Genomic DNA, 20,479 nt, shown 5'->3' on the forward strand with positions numbered 1-20,479 from the left:
CTGCAGCGGCAATTCCGCTACAGAAACACTTAAAAAATGCTTGGTAGAAGGCCTTCCATGTTCCCCAATGATAAACCGCATGTGCTATGCACATGCTGCGGAAATTTCCACTGCAGGTTATCATTGCGGAAAAAAATGCAGCACTACCAATTATTTTGCTTTAGCGCAGCATTTTTGCCGCCATTGACTTGCATTGGAACGCTTGGACTGCATCTGTACATGCGGAATCCAAGCGTTTCAATGTGCGGATGGTACCCGGGTCTGGAGAGGAGGAGACTCTGGGTACCATAGAACCTGTAAAAAAAAGAATAAAATAAAAAATAAATATTATATTTACCTTCTCTTTGCTTGCCGGCAGATTGCGGTGGACTGAAGGACCTGCGCTGACGTCATTTAGTCATGTGACGGGTCACGCGATGCTGACCTCGGCAGGTCCTTCAGTGTACCGCGAGCTGCCGGCAAGCCAGGACCGATCAAATAAAGACTCTGCGGGCCATCAGAAGGTAAGTATATATTTATTTTTTAACATTCTTTACGGTCACACTATATAAATCCATGCCGTTTGCATGGATTTAAATAGTGTGACCAAGTTGTCAAGCACTTTCCAAGTGATGCTAAAATTGCTTGGAAAGCGCTTGTCAACCCGCATGCAGAAATGCATGTGAAGAACGCTTCACATCCGCTTGTCCCTGGCAGGAAAAAAGCATCTACAATCCACATGTGTTTCTGCCAGGGAGATGCAGAAACGCTCAGGAAAAAATTCGGAGCATTTCTGCATCATGGGCACATAGCCTAAATCTAATCGAGGATAGTAAACTGCTTTTGGGTGGCAATATATGATACAGTATGTCTGCCTATGATCATAGGTAACATTGAAGCATGTTTGATGCAGTGAAATATATAAAACAATGAAATTACCTGTGGCAGCATCATATCGTGGATACAATGAAAGATTTAAGTCTCCTCCTAGTCGGGCAATTCCTTCTTGAAAATCTTGGAGAGCAGCTAATATTTTCAGAAGAGCACTTGTTTGCCCTGCAAGTATTAGAAATAAACTTATTGAAGCAGTTGCCTCATTTCATTAAAAACCAGGCTAAAGACTGCTTATACTGGAAAATAAGAAACCAACAATTATTTACCTCTCCAGCATCAACCCTGTACTTCACCACCAATGTTTGTTGAAATGGCTACAATCGTGATGACACATCTACAGCATATCACAAGTGCAGCCAGTCAAGAATCTCCGCTGTCTCATGCCATCTACATCAGCATGATTAAATGCAAGCTACCCATACAGCTCCTTTCAGGAGTCTTGGTCAGCTGCATGGCTTCCTCAAGTCACAGGTGCAGCACCACCAAAGCAATAGTCCTGTTGAATGGAGCAACATAGAGATGAACACATGGGCACACTGTGTGAGGTAAAATTCTTCTGCTTTATTCATGCAATCTTTAAAACAAAGATGCGGGGGACCGGGTCATGGATCAGATGTTAGGACCACGGCCTTTTCGCGTGACAAGCACGTTTCCAAGGTTCCAAGTATAAGACGGTCTTATACCTGGAACCATGGAAGCGTGCTTGTCATGCGAAACAGTCGTCGTTCTAACGTCTGATCCATGACCCACTCCCCCGCATCCTTGTTTTAAAGATAGCGTGAATAAAGCAGAAGAATTTTACCTCACACAGTATGCCACCTGTTCATCTCTATGTTGCTACATCAGCACGATTGCTAAGCTAAGTGATTGGATGCAGCAGCTACACATGATATTACCGCTGATGGCCTATCAAGTGAGCAGCAGAGAGGTTGTACTGGAGGTGATGTCTAGGCTAATCATAGGTAATATAAGGCAACTGAACATAAAATGACAACAACCAACAAACTAAATTTTCAATAAGTTATAAATGAGTTTTTCCACCCTCTAGAGCAGTGTTCGTCAAGTCCAGTCCTCAAGAGCCACCCAACAGACCATGTCTTCAGGATTTCCTTAGTGTTGCCCAGATGATGGAATTTTTGCCTGTGCAGGTGATATAATTATCACCTATGCAATACTAAGGAAATCCTGAAAACATGACCTGAGGCTCTTGAGGACTGGAGGTGGGGAATGGTGCTCTTGGCATGATGACTCTTGGTGGCTCTTGAGGACCTGAGGAGGTAAACACTGCTCTTGGCACGGTTTCTCTTGGTGGCTCTTTAGGGCTGGAGTTGGGGAACGCTGCTTTTGATAATCATTATGGAATATTATTATAACATGAAAAAAGCCCACAAAGTTAGGGTGCAATCCACAATTAGCAGTCCACAAATTTTCAGTGCATGGCTACTATGTGGGCATTATGCAGCTTATCCATGAAGGACAAAGCAGTTTTCCTGGATTAATAAAAACTCAGCTGGAAGCAGCTGAGACGTTAACGAAAGTGGCAACATTGTGGCAGCATTTTGATTGCATGCATGGCACGCGCATAGTGCTCTCCTAAGGCTAAGTTAGCACAAGCGTATAAAAAATTTGTCTCAGTTTCATCTAGAACAAACGGGTGATTTTCATCTCCGCTGTCCTTCGTTTTCAGTCCCTATGGGATCCATATGTCATCCATTTTTATACATCAGCAATTATTAACATTTACAAGATGAAATACAGTTTCCTATGTTAATAATGACAATGTATCTTTAAAAATAGAATGCTATATGGTCAATCAGATTTTTTTCCTGAACCCATAGGCTTGAAAAAGGGCGTCTCGGCTGACATACGAAAGAAATTATTGCATGCGGAGATATTTTTTTATGGTCAATGAAAAAAAAACGCACCTGCGAACATCCCAATTGAGCAACATTGGTCCGACTGTCAGTTTTTTCATGGTAAAAACGGTTGTCCAATCATTAACTACTAACAAAGGATTCCACTGAGCTAAATCAACTTTGGGCCTGAAGTGTTATTGTTCATGGAAAATCTGGGTTCATAATGAATAATTATTGTTTAGATTGTACATTAACCCCTTCCTGACATGGCCAAATTCCATTTTTCCATTTTCGTTTTTGCCTCCCCTTCTTCCAAGAGCTATAACTTTTGTATTTTTCTGTCCACATAGCCATATGGGGGCTTGTTTTTTGCAGGACAAATTGTACTTTTGAATGATGCTATTAATTTTACCACATAGTGTACTGAAAAATGGGAAAAATATTTCAAGTGCACTGAAATTGTAAAAAAAAAGCAACTTTGACACTATTTTATGGGAATTGTCTTTATGACGTACATTTTGAGGTAAAAATAACCTGGCATCATGATTGTCCAGTATGATTACTGCAATACTAAACTTGTTCAGTTTTTTTTATTACTTTAGTCGTAAAATAAAATCAGAAATTTGTAAAATATTTTTTTTATTGTGTCACAATTTTCCAAGGCCAGTGACATTTCCACTTTTGGTCAATTTCAGTGTGAGGGCTTTTTTTTTGAGGGTCAAGCTGATGTTCTTATTGATACCATTTAGAGATAGATATGACATTTTATTACTTCTTACTGTATTTTTTTGCAGTGTTGCAGAAACAAAAAAAAAATTCAACATTTTGGCATTCTAAGTTTTTTCTATTCATGGTGTTAACTGAATGGGTTAATTAATTTCATTATTTGATATATTGGACTTTTATGGATGTGTCAATACCAAACATCTACATATGTGTATTTTTTTAAAAATTTTTAAAATCGTTAATTCAGTAGTGGGAAAAAGGTGTGATTCAAACTTTTATGGGGTTTTTTTTGTATTTTTTAAAACTTTTTTTATTACATTTACTTATATCCTCAATAATTTGAAATTGCGATCACGGTCTGATTTGAGGCTCAGCCTCAGGCTGGATTTCAGTGGAACTCCATGATGGCAGGCACAGAGGTCTTCAATAGAACCCCAGGCTGTAATAATAACAAATCACATTGCACAGCGGCCAATGGGCACATAGAATGATGTGCCCCCATGACGCCACCTCCACTTCTGGCTATTATAGGGAGATGTATAGCTGATGTCAGGACAGGGTTAATGATATTTTATTTCTGAAATATTTTACAGCTTCAATATCTTTAAAAGACACAATGCAGCAGGAAAATTCCAATCCATTTTTGAACAGATTAACACTTGCATGAACCTCCAATAGGAGGCTTTTCCTCAATTTCAGACATTTTTACAGTAAAAAAAAGCACACAATTTTTTTTTTCAAGGAAAATGACAATAGTAAATGGTATTAATCTGGCACAATATGTGTCTGTTACTGAATGTATCAGTATCTTGTGGTAGTTTTGCTTTTCTTTTCCTATAACAGAACAAAAATGTTCTTAAAACAGGTAAAAAATTGCAAAGTTTTGTATTTTATTTTTTTCTTTAGTTTGATTTAAATAAATCCAAGTACCATATTTTGTGTACATAGCTTTTAAAAATATTAATTACAGTGGCATGTAAAAGTTTGGGCACCCCTGGTCAAAATTACTGTTATTGTGAACACTTAAGCAAGTTGAAGATGAAATAGTCTCTAAAAGGCATAAAAAAAAAGATGACATCTTTCCTGAGTATTTTAGGCCAAAAAATATATGTATATATTGTCATTTTTTACATTTTAAAAATTACAAAAGGGAAAATGAGCCGATGCAAAAGTTTGGGCACCTTTGGAGATTTGTGTGCTCAGATAACTTTGACCAAGGTTTCAACCCTTAACTTACCTGTTAGTGTTATGGCTTGTTCACTATCATCACAACGAAAGTCCAGGTGATGCAAATTTCCCAGCTTTATAAAAACCCAGCCTCCTCTAACCTTGTGCAAAAAAACAGCAGCCATGGGTTCTTCTGAGCAGCTGCCTAGCACCCTGAAAATGAAAATGGTGGAGGTCCACAAAGCAGGAGAAGGCTATAAGAAGATAGCAAAGCGTTTTCAAGTTTCCCTTTCCTCAGTGGAGATCAAGACAAGGTCTGGAAGACCAAGCAAAATTTTAGTAATAGATATGGGATACAAATATATACAACATAGTATGAAAGTTTATTAACAAATAATTCATTTCCAGTTAAAGGTATACCTATCCCGGTAGCCATATATTGTATACAAATTGTGGACAGAAACCAGTAACAACAAGATAAACACACTGTGCCCTAATATTGTATAAACGGTGGCTATCTTGACATCGGCTATGCAGCATATACACAATCATATCAAAAAGATATACTGTATACCATGAAAAAACATATATTGAACAGCACATCCACATAAATATTGCAGTTTTAGTAAATATATAAATTGCAGCTCAACATATGGTGATAATAACAGTAAATAGAAGTATATGGATGGGGCAATATATAACTGTAATAATGTCCATGGCCCTTTCCTATACCAAGAACTAGATTTCACAGTTACTGTAGCCTATGTGGTCCTAGCATACACCTATGATACTCATAATGCAAACCCTATAGTGCAAGGTTGCAATGAAATGGACAGGAGGGGAAGAGCAAAGGCCTTGACTCGCGTTTAACCACCTACAAATGCAGCTTCCTCTTCTTGGTCCAGCTGCATGAATACAGGCATTTAACCATTTAATTGCAACCTTGCACTATAGGGTTTGCATTATGAGCACTATAGAGTTTGCATTATGAGTATCATAGGTGTATGCTAGGACCACATAGGCTGCAGTAACGGTGATGTCTCGTTCTAGATATAGGTATGGGCGTAGACATTATTATAGTTATATATTGCCCCATACATATACCTCTATTTACTGTTATCAGCACTATATGTTGAGCTGCAATTTATATATTTAAAACTGCAATATTTAAGTGGATGTGCTGTTCAATATATGGTTTTTCATGATATTTGTCTTTTTTGATGTGATTGTGTTTTTGCTGCATAGCCGAAGTCAAGATTACCAACGTTAATACAATATTGAGGAACAGAGTGTTTATCTTGTTGTTTCTGGTTTCAGTCCACAATTTGTATACAGTATATGGCTACCAGGATAGGTATACCTTTATCTAGAAATTAATTATTTATTAATAAACTTTGATACTATTTTTTATGCCATATCTCTTGTGTGTACTCAATAGGTTTTATATGTTCTCTTAAAAGAGGGGATTGTATTTATATAGAGAACCATTATATGTTCAAAAATTTCAGTTAGAGCTGATCGTAAAGATTGCTATAGAGGCAAATTAGACCCACCACTTGACTGTAAAAGACCTTCAGAAAGATTTAGCAGATTTTGGAGTTGTGGTGCATTGATCTACTGTTCAGAGATATTTGCACAAATATGGCCTTCATGGAAGTGTCATCAGAAGAAAACCACTTCTGTGTCCTCACCATAAAATTCAACATCAGAAGTATGCAAAAGAACATCTAAACAAGTGTGATGCATTTTGGAAACAAGTCCTCTGGACCGATGAGGTTGAAATAGAACTATTTGGCCACAATGATCAAAGGTACGTGTGGAGGAAAAAAGGGCACAGAATTTCAGGAAAAGAACATCTCGCCAACCAGTAAGCAAGGGGCTGGATCAATCATGCTTTGGGGTTGTGTTGCAGCCAATGGCACGGGGAACATTTCACGGGTAGAGGGAAAAATGGATTCAATGAAATTTCAACAAATTCTTGATGCAAACATAACACCATCTGTAAAAAAAAAAGCTGAATTTGAAAAGAGGATGGCTTCTTCAAATGGATAATGATGATCCTAAACACACATTAATATCCACAATAGACTACCTCAAAAGGTGCAAGCTGAAGGTTTTACAATGGCCCTCACAGTCCACTGATCTGAACATCATTGAAAATCCATGGCTAGACCTCGAAATAGCAGTTCATGCAAGACAACCCAGGAATCCCACAGAACTGGAAGAATTTTCCAAGGAAGAATAGATGAAATTCCCCCAAACATGAATTGAAAGAATCTTGGCTGGCTAAAAAAAGTGTTTACAAGTAGTGTTGAGCCACCCCCGTAGTGTTCGAGTTTGGTTCGGTTCGTCGAACACCCGTGTGTTCGCCGAACTGTTCGTCGAACTGTTCGTCGAACTGTTCGTCGAACACCGTTAAAACCAATGGCAGGCAAACAAAAACACATAGAAACACATAGAAAACACCTTCAAAGGTGTCCAAAAGCTGACAAACTGCTCAGAAGACATAACTAACACATGGAAAAGTGACAAGTACATATAGTCATGCGAAAATAAAAGAGATGGAGGAGTAAAAGGAGGGGGAGACACAGCTATAGGCATGTCATGCCCTTCTAAAATCCAAAAAGTGAGAAGCCGACACGGCCAGTCCGCTCCTGCCCGTGCCACCTCCGTGTCGCCGGGTTTGTGCCAGAGCCGCGGTGAACCCTGACGGCCAGCCCCCCTCTCCCAATACTGGTGCCTGTCCGCTGGTGGGTCGAGCGAGCCCCCCTGTGGTGGAGGCAGCTCTAAGCTTTTTAATTTAAATTGTCTCTCTAATTTGAATGAATACACTTTAAATCCATTTACAAGGATCTATTGGAGGGCAAGTCTCATGCCAGCAGCCGCGGTAATTCCAGCTCCAGTAGCGTCCACTAAAGCTGCTGCAGTTAAAAAGCTTTTATAAGGATCGAGCTCGGCTGTCCACCGCAAGGCATCCTACTGCCAGTCCCAGCCCCTATGCCTTGGGGTGCCTCCTGATGCTCTTCACTAAGTATCCCATGGTCCCGAAGCATTTCCTTTGAAAAAATTAAGTGTCTAAACTACAGGTGGTGCAGCTTGCTTAACAGCCGGGAGAATCCGCTCACTAGCAGACACTGCTACTAGGCACAAAGTATTTCCTGGGCTAGATGCAGTTAAAAATTTGTAATTAGATACTCTCGTTGGATGCTGAGAAAGCATTCCATAGAGTCTCCTGGCACGCCATATATGATTCTCTTAAAAAGCTTGGGGTAGGGGTCTAGGGGACCATTTTATAGCCAAAATCACGGCCCTGTATCGCAATACATCACCTAGGCTGAAGATAAATGGAACTGTAGCACCCTGAGGGCTCGGTTGCTACAGACGTATTGCACCTCACCCAGAGGTGTGATATCTCACTCTCAGGTAAGGATGGAGTGTGGATCAGGACCCGACACCTGCATGCATTACACCACATTGCCGTGGGGCAGGGCGACCAATATGCCCCTGAGATGGGCACTACAGTCCCTGTCCCTGGCTGGAGTGGGGGGAGGGAACACTGAGGAAGGGGAACCCTGTAGTGCAGGAGCAGGGAGGAATCAGTTCCTGGGTGCATTGAGAAGGGAGTATAAAAGGTGGGCACCATCTTAGTTCAGTGCAGAGAAGTCTGAGCAGAAGTGGCAGGGAGCAGGGGCTCTGCATGAGCTCTGCTCCGGAGGCGGGCCTAGTAACAGAGGCCCAGGCCTGGAAGAGGGAGAAGGAAGGAAGAGGAGTGGAGAAGGCTCCAGGAACGAGGAATGAAGGGATCCCAGGGGTGCGGACGGGAGAGTCGCCACCGCACGCCCGAATCCACCTGCGTGGAGGGGTCAGGACAAAGGGGGAGACCGGTCCCCGAACTAGTGGAGGCAGGAAACGACCCTCAGCTAGAAACCGGAGGCTCTGACATTTTATGTGGCGCAGCCCCTCGCTACACCCACTAGGAAGGCACCACATAGGGTCAGGGAAACTGGCACCAAGTTTACCAAGAGGAGGCCCGAGGCAGCCGGACAGAAGTGTTGGTAAGAAAGGCCAGACAAAGGACACACAAAGGGGGTCCTGTGAAGTGCTCCAAAGTTATCTGGGAGTTGTCTGAGCCCCTCACCTGGTGAGCACAGTACGACGTGGGCAGCCGTTACCTGCAGACGTGGTCTGGATAATAAGAACTGTGAGTAAAGGCCCTGAACTGCATCACTGACTCCGTGTCGTTACTGCTGCTGCCCTGCACCATCACCCCCATCCTCCGCATACACTGCCCTGAGGCTATACTCCTCACGTGGGGAGTTATGCTACGCTCTGCTGCACCCACAACACCAGCCTCAGTGGTCTGCCCTGTAGCGGCGGTTCACTCTGACCGCAATCCACGGGTGGCGTAGTCGGACATTTAAACATCAAAACCACATAAATAGTTCCGCCACTGGTTTGACCGCCCTGAGCCACGGAACTGGGTCGCCGCCACGAAGACTACAACCACCAGCATCCACCAAAAAGGGTCCGGCTCCGGGTGTCCCAAGGCCCAGGGGGTGCGTCAGAACATTTTCATCACCTTTCACAATCACCAATGGGACAAAGCAGTGATGTCCTCTGTCCCCTCTCTTATACATCCTAGTGACGGAGCACCTGCTCTCATCAATTCGCCATAACCCCAATATTAGGTGGATTGAGGTGGGAGGCACCGAGTACAAGTGCTCTCTATTTGCTGATGATGTCCTAGTATATATCACTCAATCACATATATCCATCCATGCTGTTATGGCTGAAATAGATCACTTTGTTACATGGTAAAATTTTAAAATCAATGCAGCGAAGTCTGAGGCCCTCGATGTCTCCCTCCCCAAATCCATATAGGATTCCATCCAGTCCAACTTTCCCTTTGCCTGGCCCTCATAGGGTATCAAATACTTAGGAATTCCTATTCATAGAGACCTCTCCCATCTATGTTATCTTAATTTTGGGCCCTTTATTGAACAACTCCATACAGACCACGGTTGGCAAGTTAGAACTGTAAGATTCACTACGTGAACCACTGGTGTTTTGTGGAAAAGCACATGTACACTGCGTTCCAAATTATTATACAAAAAGTGTTTAGGAGTGATAAGGGAAGAATTTGTTTGTTTGTCAGTTAAACTCATTGATGGTGATGTGTGTCAGGGCTCTTTATATCACTGTAAGCAATTGCAGACACCTGTGCTAATTAGTTTGGCAGGTGTGTCCAATGAAAGGCAAGACTACTTAAGAAGGCTCTCTCACATTATTAAGCAGCCTACATTTTCTGCCAAAATGGGAAAGAAAAAGGATGTGTCGGCTGCTGAGAAGCAACAAATTGTGGAGTGTTTAGGTCAAGGCATGACTACAATCAACTTTGTGCGATGATCAGGAAGAAGTGTCTTGGCAATCAAGAAGTATGTAGCTGATTCACAGTACACACGTGTGCGTGCTGATAAGGGCAAATTGAGGACTCTTTCCTACAGGCAATTACGTCAGGTTGAAAGAGCAGCGGCAAAAAAGCCTCGTCATAGCAGCAGACAAGTTTTTGAAGCTGCTGGTGCCTCCAACGTCCCCCGAACAACAAGATGCAGGGTCCTTCAGAGGTTTGCAGCTGTGCATGCGCCATCCTGTCGACCTCCTCTATCCACTTCACACAAGCAGAAACGGCTCCAGTGGGCCAAACATTACATGAAGACTGATTTCAAAACTGTTTTGTTCACGGATGAGTGCCGTGCAGCGCTCGATGGTCCAGATGGATGGAGTGGAGGATGGCTGGTTGATGGACACCCCACGCAAACACGGCTACAGCGCCAACAAGGAGGAGGTGGAGTAATGTTTTGGGTTGGAATCATGGGGAGAGAGATTGTCGGCCCCTTTAGGATCCCTGAAGGCGCTAAAGATGAACTCCATAATGTATGTGGATTTTCTCAAACAGCACTTCCTGCCATGGTTCAAGAAGAAGAACCGTGTATTTCACAGCAAGATCATTTTTCTGCATGATAATGCACCATCTCATGCTGCACATAAAACACCTGCATCTCTGGCTGATATGGGCGTAAAAGGGGACAAACTTATGGTGTGACCCCCATGCTCCCCTGACCTCTACCCCATTCAGAACCTTTGGAGCATCATTAAAAGGAGTGTCTATGATGGTGGGAGGCAGTTCACATCTAAGCAACAGCTCTGGGAGGGTATTCTGTCCTCATGCAAAACAATTGAAGCAGAAACCATCCAAAACCTGACAAATTCAATGGACGAGAGAGTTCAGAAGCTCCTTTCGAACAAGGGGTCCAATGTGAAAATGTAACATCACCTAGAATAAAGTTTTGAGTTGAAAACTGTTTGATTTCAGTTTCTAACAACCTGCTAATGCTTATAATTTCAAAAATGACCATTTTTTTGGTCTTTATTAAAATGAAAAGGTTGATCGAAAAGTTTGGGGGATCTAAGAGTGTGGCAACCCAGTAGTCATGATTACTTCGAATTCTGACAATATGAGGGTCATGCTGCAGGTAGTGCAGCAAGAAGGCACTTATGTGCCTTGCGCATCTCGGAGCCCCAAAATTATTTTCCGGGCTAGATGCAGCTAAAAATTATTTTTAATTTTAAATCTGGTGAAGCTTTAGTATAGATGGCCTAATAGGATCAGTGCTGCACACTGCTACAAAGCCCAAATTATTTTCCAGTCAAGATACAGATAAACATGATTAGTAATTTGAAAGCTTAAAACGGTTGGTAGGGTGATTTTAACCAATCATCAAGCTTTTACTCTCCCCAGGATGACACAGGGGTAGAAAAGTCGTTTCGGATCCATGATTTGTTCATCTTTATGAACGTGAGTCTGTCTACATTATCAGTGGAGAGCCGCATGCGCTTATCTGTCAGCACACCACCAGCAGTGCTGAACACACGTTCAGACAGAACGCTGGCTGCGGGGCATGACAAGATCTCCAAGGCGTAAGTGGCTAGCTCCGGCCATTTATCCAGATTGGAAGCCCAAAAAGAGCAAGGGTCCAGTGACACAGTCGTGGCTTCAATGTTTACTTGGAGATACTCCTGTACCATCGTCTCTAGGCGTTGACTATGTGTCAGACTTCTTGTCTCCTGTGGCCTTGCAAAGGATGGGCTAAAAGAGTGGTGAAATGATTCCGCAAAATTGATGTTACCAGCAGATACTGTGGTTCTGTTACGGTTTGAGTGCTGAACACTTGACGGTCCCACGGTTGGCAAGTTGGAACTGTGAGATTCACTACGTGCACCACTGGTATTTTGTGGAAAAGCACATGTAAGATTCTGCAACAGTCTCTGCTGATACTCCTGCATGCGTGCATCCCTTTCTATGGCAGGAATAATTTCTGCAAATTTACTTTTGTACCGGGGATCTAACAGTGTGGCAACCCAGTAGTCAGGATTATTTCTAATTCTCACAATTCGAGGGTCATGTTGCAGGTAGTGCAGCAAGAAGGCACTCATGTGTGTTGCGCATCCAGGAGCACCAAGTCCCTGTTGTGTTGGTGGCGAGGTAACAATCATGCTTCCTTCCTCTGTCCTCTCCCCCCAACCTCGCACAACAGAAATGTGATCAAGGTCTCCCTCATCTGATGAGTCTTCCATCAGTTCGTCCTCCACTTCTTCCTGGGCTCCTGCACCTTCCTCACTTGTTTGGCTGCTACCATGCGCCCTGGTAAAACCATCTCCCCCACCCTCACATGCCTGCTGCCTTGGTGCTGCCGACCGTCTGGACCTTGCAGATGTTAGCCCTTCCGCATACAACTCCTCCTCCTCTACTTCCTCCACCTCCTCTTGTGCCACCACCTGACTCCGAATTCTGTTTAACATGTGCTCCAGCATGTAAATCACCGGAATAGTCATGCTGATAATGGCATCGTCAGCACTAAACATCTTCGTCGCCATTTCAAAACTGTGCAGAAGGGTGCATTGGTCCCTGATCTGAGACCACTCCTCCAGCGTGATTTGCCCCACCTCTGAATCTCGTTGGCCCAGGCTATACGTCAGAACGTATTGCACCAGGGCTTGTCGGTGCTGCCACAGTCGCTGCAACATGTGCAGAGTTGAATTCCACCGGGTAGGCACATCGCATTTTAGCCGGTGAAGTGGCAGGCCCAACGACTTCTGTAGAGATGTAAGTCGCTGAGCTGCGGGATGCGAACGGCGGAAGTGAGCACACAGCGACCGTGCCCTCTGCAGAAGGCCATCTAGTCTGGGATAGTGGGCTAAAAATTGCTGGACAACCAGGTTCAACACGTGAGCCATACAAGGCACGTGTGTGACATTGCCCCGGCGAAGGGCCGCACCCAGGTTTGCAGCATTGTCGCACACGGCCTTCCCTGGTTTCAGGTCCAGTGGAGACAACCATTCATGAAATTGGTTCTCCAGAGCTGACCACAACTCCTCAGCTGTGTGACTCACATTTCCCAGACATTTCAATGTAAAAACCGCCTGATGACGTTGAGCCCTACTGCCAGCATAGTAAGGAGGTGTGCAGGATCCCTTCTGCGCAGTTAGAAAGCTTGTGGCATGACCAGACAGGCTTTGGGTGCAGATGGAAGACCGAGAGGAGGTTGAGGAGGCAGAAGCAGTGGAGGAACTTTGACATAAAGAGGATTGACGCACAACTCGTGGGGACGGCAAGACTTGGACAGCAGCCCCTTGTCCTGCTGTCACCATAGTTACCCAGTGCCCAGTCAGCGACATGTAACGCCCCTGTCCATGCCTACTCGTTCAAGTGTCTGTGGTGAAATGCACCCTGTCACACACAGAGTTTCTCAAAGAAGCGGTGATGTTGTGTGCGACATGCTGGTGGAGCGCAGGCACACCTTTCTTTGAGAAGTAGTGCCGACTGGGCATCTGGTAATGGGGCACTGCGACGGACATAAGGTCTCGAAAATCCTCTGTGTCCACCAGGCGGAAAGGCAGCATTTCTGTAGCCAAGAGCTTGCAGATGGTGAAATTCAACCTCTTAGCTTTCTCATGGCTAGGAGGAAATGGTCTTTTACTTGTCCACATCTGAGGGACCGAGGGCTGGCTATTGTGCTTAGACGGGGTTGATAAGGGTGTCCCCGGCAAACTGCCGGTCTGTGAGGAAGATGCAGGCGGACATGTTAGGTTGCCTTGATCCAAAGGTGGTGCTATCGATGTCGGACAGCGCTCAACACCAGCTGGTGTTACCACCTCCAAAGAAAATGATGACCTGCCAATCACGCTGGCTGTTGCGGGTAAAGAGGTGGCAGGTCTGCGCCCCAAAACAGGTGTGACTGCTGTCCCCCCAGTCACAGAGGATGAAGAGGCCGCGGATGCACAAGATATGGCAGACGGTGATTGGCCCGGCCGGCTAGGCCGCATTGTAGCACACTGAGCTTCCCACTGCAACTTATGCTTCATGTCCATGTGCCGGTTCATGCATGAAGTACTCAAACTATGTATTTTTTGGCCTCTACTTAGCTTTTGCTGACAAATGTTACAGATAACACGAGTTGGGTCATCTTTATCGATGTGAAAAAATGCCCAGGCTATGCAAGGCTTAGCACCCATGCGACCTGAAGAGCCACCACGACTTGTGGTGAGAGGCAGAGTTGTGTTTGAGGATGCAGTTGTTGACGTGCTTCCAGTACTACGTCTCTGTCCAGGAAGGCGCAACCTGACCTCGTCGTCACTAGCATCTTCCTCCACCTCCTCTGCTGACCTCATCTCTTGGCTGACTGTGGGTTGACAGTAAGTGGGATCTCCGACCTCATCATCATCACCCTGTGCGTTATCACACCCGTCGTCCTCAGAGCCAACCTGTTCCTGCCCTGACAAAAAACTAAAGTTGTCGCTCCAATCAGGTATTTGAGTCTTATCATCGTCTTCCTCATTGTCTCCACCAACAGGAGTTACAGTTTGGGAATGAGGGTCTACATTATGGTCAGAACCTTCTGCGTCTGGTCCTGGATCCGACTCATAAAGATTCTGGGCATCAGTGCAGATCATTTCCTCGTCTGGATTCACAGAAGCGCTGGAGTCGACCTCTGATTCCCAGGCTATAGTATGAGTAAACAGCTCTGCAGACTCAACCATCTGTTCTACCTCATACTCAGACGGGCAGCTGGAGATTTGGGAGCTGTGAGGAAGCAAGTGCGATTTGGGTGACACCTTTGAGGACTGAAGTATTTGTGATGTTGAAGTTGATGTGGAGGAGAGCCCACTTAAAGGAGCACTTGATATCCGTTGAAGCACCTGCTGTTTTTGTGCCTCATCTGGAATTTGTAGCGATTGGCGTGGCCGTAAGAAAGGGATCTTATCACATTGTCCGCTAAAAGAAGTAGACATTTTAGTTTGGCTGGAAGATGGTCTTTCTTCTGCAGATGATACTGTTGCCTTAACACCTACCCCACGGACACAACCTTTTTTCCCCTTCCCAACACGCCTATTCCCCTTTCCACCAGCAGCAGGCCTTTTTCCACTCATTTTGGTGGTTAACTAATTCACAACTCTGGAGTTGTTTGCACAAAAAAACAATGGATGGTAACCGAGCAGAGCTGAGTGGCCAAACTGTGGTATTAAGCCAAAACTATTGGCTGGGTTAGATGCAGAAAAAAATTATTTTGAATTTGCAACCTGATGGAGGTCAGTATAGATGGACTAATACAAATAGTCCCACACACTGCTAGAAGCCCAAATATTTTTTCAGAGGTACTGTAGATGCAGATAAAAATTATTTTTAATTTGCAACCTGATGGAGGTCAGTATAGATGGACTAATAGACCAAGTCCCACATACTGCTAGAAGCCCAAATATTTTTTCAGAGCTAGATGCAGAAAAAAATTATTTTTAATTTGCAACCTGATGGAGGTCAGTATAGATGGACTAATAGACCAAGTCCCACACACCGCTAGAAGCCCAACTATTTTTTCAGAGCTAGATGCAGAAAAAAATTATATTCAATTTGCAACCTGCTGGAGGTCAGTATAGAAGGACTAATAGAACAAGTCCCACACACTGCTAGAAGCCCAAATATTTTTTCAGAGCTAAATGAAGAAAAAAATTATTTTTAATTTGCAACCTGATGGAGGTCAGTATAGATGGACTAATAGACCAAGTCCCACACACTGCTAGAAGCCCAAATATTTTTTCAGAGCTAGATGCAGAAAAAAATTATTTTTAATTTGCAACCTGATGGAGGTCAGTATAGATGGACTAATAGACCAAGTCCCACACACCGCTAGAAGCCCAAATATTTTTTCAGAGCTAGATGCAGAAAAAAATTATTTTTAATTTGCAACTTGATGGAGGTCAGTATAGATGGACTAATAGACCAAGTCCCACACACTGCTAGAAGCCCAAATATTTTTTCAGAGCTAGATGCAGAAAAAAATTATTTTTAATTTGCAACCTGATGGAGGTCAGTATAGATGGACTAATAGACCAAGTCCCACACACCGCTAGAAGCCCAAATATTTTTTCAGAGCTAGATGCAGAAAAAAATTATTTTTAATTTGCAACCTGATGGAGGTCAGTATAGATGGACTAATAGACCAAGTCCCGCACACTGCTAGAAGCCCAAATATTTTTTCAGAGCTAGATGCAGAAAAAAATTATTTTTAATTTGCAACCTGATGGAGGTCAGTATAGATGGACTAATAGACCAAGTCCCACACACCGCTAGAAGCCCAACTATTTTTTCAGAGCTAGATGCAGAAAAAAAATATATTCAATTTGCAACCTGCTGGAGGTCAGTATAGAAGGACTAATAGAACAAGTCCCACACACTGCTAGAAGCCCAAATATTTTTTCAGAGCTAAATGAAGAAAAAAATTATTTTTAATTTGCAACCTGATGGAGGTCAGTATAGATGGACTAATAGACCAAGTCCCACACACTGCTAGAAGCCCAAATATTTTTTCAGAGCTAGATGCAGAAAAAAATTATTTTTAATTTGCAACCTGATGGAGGTCAGTATAGATGGACTAATAGACCAAGTCCCACACACTGCTAGAAGCCCAAATATTTTTTCAGAGCTAGATGCAGAAAAAAATTATTTTTAATTTGCAACCTGATGGAGGTCAGTATAGATGGACTAATAGACCAAGTCCCACACACTGCTAGAAGCCCAAATATTTTTTCAGAGCTAAATGAAGAAAAAAATTATTTTTAATTTGCAACCTGATGGAGGTCAGTATAGATGGACTAATAGACCACGTCCCACACACTGCTAAAAGCCCAAATATTTTTTCAGAGCTAGATGCAGAAAAAAATTATATTCAGTTTGCAACCTGATGGAGGTCAGTATAGATGGACTAATAGAATGATGCTATGCCCAAAAGATTTTACTTCACTAGGTGCAGTAAAAAAATTGGTATTCTATACACAGGTGTTATATCATGCAACACAGATAGGCTACTCCACTGACTAACACACTCTGCAATAGGCCAAAAAGGATTAGCTTTGCTAGATTCAGCCAAATGCTGTGAAAAAAACTTGCACAGCACTGGCACAGACCTGCCTGGCAAAAACTGATAGGAACTCAAGTAACCTTGTCCTGAAAAGGACTCCAGTTACAATTAGTCTTTACTCCCACAACCTATCTATTTAAGAGCACAGACCTCCCTGATAAAAGTCGTAGGAAATGCTGTAACCTAGTCCTTAAAAGGACTGCAATCACAACTATTCCCTACTCCCAAGCTATCTGTATATTTGTGCGAAAATTGGCTTGAAATTAACAAGGTATAGCGCACACAGCAACAGCGGTGCCGTCTAACACGCAGCTGCAGCAGTGAGAATATGGTGGCGACGGGGAAAATGGCTTGGTCTTATAGGGCAAGGACATGTGACATACACTGCCAATGACACATGCCCTTGCTTGTGTGAAAAAAAGCACTTCGCTCCGTGTGTGCGCTGCTGATAGGCTGACAGATTGCACCTCCCCACTGCAAATGCGGGAAAGAGAAAAAAAAATGGAGTTCTTCATTGTTCCTGCAGAGATCCATCCCCTGCCCCTCCCCCCACCCCGCTGTACACTCAAACTGCGTATTAACATTAATTTTCATCATTACTGAGAAAAAATCCAGTTATGATTTTGGTGCACGAACAGTTATCGAACATAACCTCGAACAGCCGAATTTTTCTCAAATTGTTCGTGTTCGCCGAACGGCTCGAACACCGCCCAAAACAGCTCGAATTTGAGATTGGCAAACAGTTCGAGTAGAACAACGCTCATCTCTATTTACAAGTGTGATATTTTCAAAAGTAGGTGCCACTAGGTTCTAACCATGCAGGGAGCCCAAACTTTAGCATTAGACCATTTTCCTTTATGTAATTTTTAAATTGTAAAAATGACAACAATTTTTTTTGCCTAAAATACTAAGGACATGTGTCATCTTTAATTTTAGCCCTTTCAGGGATCATTTCATCGTCAACTTGCTAACTGTTTACAGTAACAGCAATTTTTACCAGTGTACCCAAACTTTTACATGCCAGTGTATATAGGACCATATTCCATTTTGTATGATATTCTAATAATCAAACCTAAACAGAATAAAGGTACTAAAAACAACTTCCACACACAGTATGTAGTTAGATTTTTATTTAAATCTACATTCTAGTATATATCTTACCAGCCCTGGCATCTAGGGGTGTTGGCTCTTCTTTCACTGATGGAGTCGCTACAGAAACCAAATTAAAACAAAATTCATTTCTGTGCAATTCATAAATGTTTCTTTTCATATAAAAATATTTAAAAGAGCCTGGAGGAAGAACCTGGAGGAAAGTTGGCTACCCTATCCTAAAGATGTAAAGTAGGTATTTTTTATACAAATTCACAAACAGCTCACGAGTCACGATCTCAAAAGTAGGACTTCAATGAGCACCTAAGCGTTTATGAGTGAGTTGCCAGTGCATTTCTAGAACCGTAAGAAATACATAATAGTGTCTACCCACCTACTCCAATAGGTAGAGGAGAAAATTGGCCACGGGGATTTGAAGCTTGGAAATTATTTCAATTTCCGCAAACACTTTCAAAAAATAGAAAATGAAAAATTTAAAAATTGTATCTACAGTATATAGCATTCAGTGTTTGTGTAAAGCTGTGTGATCATGGGTAACCTGACACTACTGGCTGTCTTAAAAGTTGTTTTTTATCCATTTTGTACAGTTATAAAAAAAAATATTATAGCCAAATATTGAAGAGGATTACTCAGTAACTGATATATCCAGGTATTATTTTATTCCTCTCTTACTTTAAAGGGGTTTTCCCCTCTTATAAAGTGAACACAAAATAGTAGGATGTGCAATCACTTTAGGATTGATAAGTGTCCACTAGTGATGAGCGAGTGTGCTAGTTTAACTCTTTAAACTAGCATGCTCGGGTACTCGCCGAGTAGCTTCGGTGTGCTTGGCATTTCAGTAACAGCCTCCGCGGCTGCATGTGTCACATCTGTCAGACAGCTGTGATAGCCTGGCTATCCCTGCATGTGTCACAGCTGTCTAACAGTCGTGACACATGCAGCCACGGCGGCTGTTACTGAAATGCCGAGCACGCTGAAACTACTCGGTGAGTACCCGAGCACGCTCGTTTAAAGGGTTAAAAGGGCTTGCTCGCTCATCACTAGTGTACACTCTTTGGCATCTCAACAATTCTGATAAGGTGGGTGTAAAGGATAAGGCAGATCGTGTTCTGCATCACAGTAAATGTGATAAATGCAGGTCAGTCTTTACTGGGAGCTGTCCCACACTGGAAGACCGAAGGATTCACTGACCATTCCTGATTATTAAGCCATCTAAATGTTCCAGTAACAAAAGATGAACTCTAATTCATTGGGTGTGAAGATTTCTTAGCTGGATTAATTATCATTGATCTCGGTGGCACATCATCCTGTGTAGAGCCGCATGATCCTTATTATTGCTTGATATTCCGAAAACATAGAATAATTAACATATCATTAATAGTGAATATACATCTGTATTCATTCATTCATACTCTTTTGGTGTATTGGATTCTTTCTCTTCTCTCCATTTTTAACTCTTAGGATACTGCAGTAATATGTCCTTTGAGACTACTGTAAATAAAGCAAAGCTTTCCAATTGCTGATCAATATAATTAGAAAGCAATTAGGTCTAAACAATACATTAAAGTCTCATGGACATGGGCAATTTACAGTGTCGTAAAAGTGCATTCATACAAGTGGTTTGGCTGGAGGTACAAGATATAGAGGATTTGTCTACAGTAAAAACAATATATGTGGCATTCTCTTCTGTGTGCAGCATACAGTGGTGCAAAAAAGTATTTGCCCCCTTCCTGATTTCTTATTCTTTTGCATGTCTGTCACACTTAAACGTTTCAAATCACAAAACTAATTGAAATATTAGACAAAGATCACACAAGTAAACCAAAAATGCAATTTTTAAATGAAGGTCTTTATTTTTAAGGGAAAAAAAAATCCAAAGCTACAGGGCCCTGTGTGAAAAAGTGATTGCCACCTAAACCAGATAACTGATTGGGCCACCCTTAGCAGCAACAACTGCAATCAAGCGTTTGAGATAACTGACAATGAGTCTTTTACAATGCTCTGGAGGAATTTTGGCCTACTCTTCTTTTCAAAATTGTTGTAATTCAGCCACATTGGAGGGTTTCCGAGCATGAACTGGCTTTTTAAGATCATGCCACAGCATCTTAATTGAATTAAGGTCAGGACTTTAACTAGGCCATTCCAAAGTCTTAATTTTGTTTTTCTTTAGCCATTCAGAGGTGGACTTGCTGGTGTGTTTTAGATCATCGTCCTGCACCATAACCCAAGTGTGCTTCAGCTTGAGGTCACGAACAGATGGCCAGACATTTTCCT

General features: G+C 42.7%; 1 protein-coding gene across 50 annotated transcripts in view; it reads right to left on the reverse strand.

The window, feature by feature from the left end:
* TRDN (triadin) overlaps positions 1–20,479 on the reverse strand; it is a 1,346,604-nt gene that overhangs the window by 572,116 nt on the left and 754,009 nt on the right. For all 50 annotated transcript variants that reach the window (XM_073675989.1, XM_073675970.1, XM_073675994.1 and 47 more), the window contains 2 exons: positions 18,257–18,304; positions 919–1,035 (listed from right to left, as the gene is read on the reverse strand). In XM_073675989.1, coding sequence (XP_073532090.1) covers positions 919–1,035; positions 18,257–18,304 — 165 coding nt within the window. The remainder of the gene's footprint in view (positions 1–918; positions 1,036–18,256; positions 18,305–20,479) is intronic.

Source organism: Phyllobates terribilis, unplaced genomic scaffold (genome assembly GCF_046119375.1).
Source record: "Phyllobates terribilis strain yellow unplaced genomic scaffold, ASM4611937v1 Scaffold_3__8_contigs__length_932513732, whole genome shotgun sequence".
NCBI lineage: Eukaryota > Metazoa > Chordata > Amphibia > Anura > Dendrobatidae > Phyllobates > Phyllobates terribilis.